Raw genomic sequence first — 5,558 nt, forward strand, 5'->3', positions numbered from 1 at the left:
ATCAAAATTTGGAATGAAAATTTTAATAAAATTGAGGATCAAAAGTTGCGCGATTCATTCCTACAAATGATAACTTTGTACTTCGTTAATTTTGGGTCCTCGTTTCAACAATTCCTATGTCCATAATGTTTGTCTCTCCAAAATGACTAACTCACTTAACTATTCTAAACTACCTTGAGAGCCTCTCTTATTGTCCTTCGATCATAGTGAAAAATATTCCAAAAGCTTCAGGTTTGCAGTATAAGAAGAGAATCTTTCATTGTTTCTTAGGTCGTTTAGAAAAATCTGCAAGAAAATTACTTTAAGAGCTTGTGTTAGTCTTTCTCAAGAAAATAGTCTCGCAATGGTTCTCTATTCAAAGTTATTGTAAATTATTCATCACACGTGGGCCTATCAGTTTTACTTTACATTAGGTCAAGGAAGGTAAGTAGTTGTCCAACTTATTGTGAGAAAGGCTGATTCGGATGAATGAAGGACAAAGAATACTTTTTTCAATCAATTCATTTACAAATAATGAGTCTGGGTGGCAGTTGATTTGAATGATTGAATCCCAGCATCGTACAAACTTTGAAAACTCTAAAAACTAAGCCTTCTCCAAGAACAATCATAGCGATGATAATCTAGCTGAGTGATAACGATCCATCCCAATAGAAAAGTTCCCACGATGCTAAGACCTAATCAACTTAATGGTATTGAAACGAATAACTGTAACACACAAAACCTTCCAATTTCAAGCTTCCCTATAGTTAACGAACCCCTGCAGCGCCTTCACGTCGTTCGGCTCCAGCACGATATCGTTCAGATAGTCCGCAAAAGCCGCCGCAATCCGGTACAGACTCCTCTTGGTGGCCGCTTTGAGGGCCACATAGTTCCGGTCGATTTTCTTCACGTCCAGCTGAATCGAGCCGACCTTATCGACGACCTGTTTGAGCTGCAGCAGCGTCCTTATCACCAGTGGCAGATCATTCTGAACCACCCCGAACTGATCCTCGCGGATCGAGTGCGCCGCCAGAGATGCCAACGCCTGGGCGATCCAAACGATCTGCTGGGACTGTGTGGCCAGTAGGTGGCAAGTTTTGGCGGTTTTTGGCTCCCCGAAGAGGTAGTAGATTCCTGGGATATTTCTAATGGATTCCCGAAGGGCGTCCAAACGGCGGTCCACCGCCTTGCAAATGACGTCCGGTTGCTTTGGGTTGCTCTCCGCAGGCAGGGCCGATGTGGACAGGCTGCGAATTCCGAAGCTTTCGTTGTACTGTTTCATCAGCAGCTTCTCGGCGTCCATCGAAGCGGTGGGACGCAATTTGGCCACATCCGGAACGGGTTTCAGCGTTGCACCTTCGATCGATTTTGCCAGTTGACCGGTGTAGTCTTTGATGAGACGGATGCATTCGCCGGAAACTAGGCGCCAATTGTAGGGATGGCCTCCCGGGACGGAAAGGGCGTAGAGGCGAGCTCGACGACTCGGATCGCAACTCTCAGCGATTGTGAAGAGATCCAACGCCGCCAGCTGCTGAATGATTGGGATTTTCTCGCAGGCCAACGCTTCCACCAAGGTCACTTGCGAATCATTGGCCAGCGTGCTCTTCTCAACGGGAAATTTTCGATATTCCGTGAGGAAAATGTGGAACAGCACTTGCATCAGGTTCATGTTGGATAGGATTTGCGACGACAGGATCCAACAGTACAGAATCAATCGGACGTCCATCAGAACCGAATAAAGAGCCCCCAGGGATGATTCATCGGCCAGCGATACACTCTGGAACATGTTGGCCAGCTTGTAGCGGAAGTAGAAGCAGTTGAAGGTGTAGTAGAAGCTCACGTAGGTCAGCGTTGGGACGAAGGATTTGAACAACGACCGGTAGATGACGCTGTAGAGATGGGCTCGAATCTGCAGGTAGCGTGGCTGCTGAATGACCGGGAAGCTGAGAATCAACTTTTCCGACTGGTTCCGGATGAAATAGTACACTCCGGCAAAGGTTCCGCCTAGTAGCAGGAATAGATACTTTTCGTTCAGAATCGATCCTCCGTCCGCTTTGGGTAGGAACATGACGCGGTAATCGTCCCGGAGGAAGCGAGTGTACAACCAGGCGGTCAGAAAGCCCACCACGCAGTTGACCACCAGCAGGATGGATTGGGTAATGCTGGACCTAGAAAAAATCGATATCAGAAAGGAAATATTCATGACAAATTAACCCGTAAGCTACGAGGCTGGCAGGGAAATTCCAAACCTCTTGTACTTGAGCATTAGTTGATATTATTTCATGAAAATTTAAGGTTTGTTCCTTAATTTTTTTTCAACTTTTTATTGAGGGATTTTCAATGGACTTTTTATTGAGGCAGCAATGGAAATTTTGGAGTCTACGAATTTTGCTACGAATCATGTATTAGGTATAGGAAAATAGCCTACGATGGGGGAAGGGAGTGTCAAAAATTGGCCAACAAGTGCTGCGTCATTCATGGACGCTGCCTAATCAGCTTTTTCATATCATCGGTCATCTTCAATTCTATTACGAATTAGAAGCCCCAACAGTCAAAGTTCATAGCTCTATAACATTGCCCAAAACTCACCGATAAATCTGCTGGAATCTCGTCGGGCAGTACCGGATCCCGGCCAGGTACGATTTGGCGAGGAATATCCCGTGCACTATCACTGCGCTAACCAACGGCAAAATCCACATCCACGTAGACAGGGAGATCACCAACCGGAAGGAACCCATAATCCACGCCACCGGATGAAGCAAACTGAAGTTGACCAGCAGCAGGAAAACGGTCAGCAGCACGAACTGCACCGCAACGCTGTACACGATGGCGTAGATGAACCGCTCGACGCATATTTTGCGCCCTTGCAGCTCTTTCGATGGGACCGGTTCCAAGGCGGTGGCCATCGTCGTCCTTACTAAGAGGGAGAAGGAAGCGAGATCAAGAATGTGAGGAAGTTGTTTGGCGATTAAAATCACTTACCTGATTTGTTTTGTGGGTGTATTCGTTAACTTAGCATTCGAGATTTGAACTTTTCAATTTCAACACTGTTTTCCAATGGATTTTACAGCAATTTAACGATAAAAATGAGCTAATGATGCACGAAGCCCAAATGTGTACCGGCATCTGGAAAACAAACAGCGCGCGGTCGTTTGACAGTTCTCACTCAAATTTGTTTTCCTTTTTGTGCAACGGCTGCGCGCCAATGAGAATATATACTAAGGTGTGGAAGAAGAAGCAATGGCTGTGTATTAGTAAAGAGAAAAAACGTAAACAAAAATAACTACGTCACTAATTTACACGGCTTCTTATGGGAGCCCGCTCGCTTGTAGTGGTGAAACATTTTGCACCGTACACGGATGGCATGCACACTAATAGTCTTTTCCTCACCTCGGTATATATTCTCATTGGCTGCGCGCGTCTATACAGTGCCCAGTGAGTGAAAATAGAGATAGAAAACTATAGAGGACGAATGTCGCTGCTGTTCCCTTTGTTCTCGCTCAGAAACATGTCGGGTACATAAGTGTCAAACTGCATATACACGCTCGTTCAAATCTACTCAAAAGAGAGCAAGTTTGACTCACTTTTGAAGTTTCAAGTAAGCTGTCAAAAGTGAGTAACTTTATTTTATCAAAGTGAGTAACTTTTTACTCAATCATGAAAGAAAACGACCTTACTCACTTTTGAGTAAACACAAACATATTTGACTCACTTTGTAAACGTCAAAAACTTGTGAAAATTTCGGCTTCTAAGTTTAGGAGTAAACATCGCTGTTAAACAAGTTCCTCAAAACGAATCATGCAAGTTGTGAATATATATGGGCAATTGTTACTGGTATCATTAATCCTGTGGATGAATTCCTTCGCGTATTTTCTTCGAAGAAAAGACAATTTTCTTGCTAGTCAGTAATGGAAGAGAATTTCTTCCCCTCGAAGAAAATACGCGCCGGAATTCGCCTACTGTAGGCGGCGTGTGTAATGGAAGAAAATTTATTCTCTTCGAAGAAATTGTTCGACGGAATATCAAGTGAAGCGAGGTCGGAGTGAAAATGACCAAGTCCTGGTTTTGATCGAAGAAGAAGAGAGAAAAAAAATATAAACAGTAAGTTTTACCGTCGTACTTTTATTGGACTAATTATCAATTCTTTACAGTCTAACCGGGAAGGCTACTCGTTCCGTCAAACTACATCCTCCATTACTTTCATCAATCCCCCAGAGATTTACAACATCCGGGGATACATTCCAGAGCAGCGAAAATTTCGACACAAACACCGCAATATTTACTTGCAATATCATGTACTATCCATATATTTATGTTTGAGATAATAAAATAAATGTTATCCTTTTGTATATTTTTCTCTTGATTTTATAAATATAATAATAAATTGATTTCCAAAAAGATTATTTCTGAAGTGAGTGACATCTACTCACTTTCGCAAATCCCAGATTAAACGAAGTGAGTAAGTGTCACTCTAATATTGACATTTGACAACGTTACTCTAAAGTGAGTAACGATGGTGTTACTCACTTTTGAGCAGTTCCACTTTGTTCCGAAGTGAGTCGAATTCTACTCACTTTTGAGTAGATCTGAACGAGCGTGTACTTTTTTCGCGTTGACATTTATAGCCCCGCCTATCTCCGCCAGCAAAAGATGTTCCTGCAGCGACGCCAGCGACATTCTTCCTCTATAGTTTATTGCCTCTATTTGAGTGAAGGTAGCTGTATTTGAACGAGGGACTATAACTTGCGTGCAAGAAATCACGTGCAAACTTTCGGTTGCAAATGACACGCAAAAAGATTTCTACTCGGAAATTATCTGCACTCAGAAGCACGGAAGGTCACTCTGCAAGATAAATCCACGTAATGCAAATGTCGATATACCGTCGCAGTGATAATAAATATCACCTAAGGGTTGATTCAAATATTACGTAACGCAAAATTTGCCAATTTTAGACCCCCTCCTTCTCCCACGTAACAGCTGTTGTATGGAAAATTTAAAATTTTTGTCACTTCGGAAGACTCCCTCCCTCCCCCTGTTGCGTTACGTAATATTTGAATGATCCCTAAGGTTTCAGATTTAGCATTTGCGATCTAAGGCTTCAGATGAAACATTTGCGTCCTTGAAGAACTAAAAAATTCAAGCATACTTGTTCAAGTGTTGCGTTTAAATTGGGTCCTAAACTTTTTAATGAAATCTTGTTTTCATTTAATAACACGAAAAAGCATGTTACTGTCACTACTTTAGCAATTTTTCCCGCTCAAATAATGGCTACATCATGTTTAAACTTTAATTTAAAAATTTGGTCCATAAATGAACCTTGACACTTTTGATCATGTTTGACATTCGCTTAGTCGACAAAAACACCACAGGGGTTTTAGTTCGACCACTGGGGTTGTTCCTATCTGACATTTCGTAATGGACACGGAAAACAAAATACACCTAAAATTTGAGTTTAGGCCAAAGGATGTGACAAAATCTAAAAAAATGTTTTTTGGGCTTAAACCAACGAAAAACATTAGAAAATTGAGTAAACATGTGTTTTTGCCTAAACTTAAGCGTTTGGCACTTAAATTGGGACA

General features: G+C 42.3%; 1 protein-coding gene across 1 annotated transcript; it reads right to left on the reverse strand.

Annotated features, from left to right (window-relative positions):
* Nucleotides 1-483: 483 nt before the first annotated feature.
* LOC110680668 (nucleoporin Ndc1-like) lies at nt 484-3,143 on the reverse strand. The gene is made up of 3 exons (XM_021856457.1): nt 2,962-3,143; nt 2,569-2,896; nt 484-2,147 (listed from the first exon to the last, which is right to left on the reverse strand). The coding sequence occupies exons 2-3, from the start codon at nt 2,883-2,885 to the stop codon at nt 731-733; spliced, it is 1,734 nt and encodes a 577-aa protein (XP_021712149.1). The 5' UTR covers nt 2,886-2,896; nt 2,962-3,143; the 3' UTR covers nt 484-730.
* Between the last annotated feature and the right edge of the window lie 2,415 nt (nt 3,144-5,558).

This window comes from Aedes aegypti, unplaced genomic scaffold, assembly GCF_002204515.2.
Source record: "Aedes aegypti strain LVP_AGWG unplaced genomic scaffold, AaegL5.0 Primary Assembly AGWG_AaegL5_hic_scaff_1740_PBJ_arrow, whole genome shotgun sequence".
In the NCBI taxonomy this organism is placed as follows: domain Eukaryota; kingdom Metazoa; phylum Arthropoda; class Insecta; order Diptera; family Culicidae; genus Aedes; species Aedes aegypti.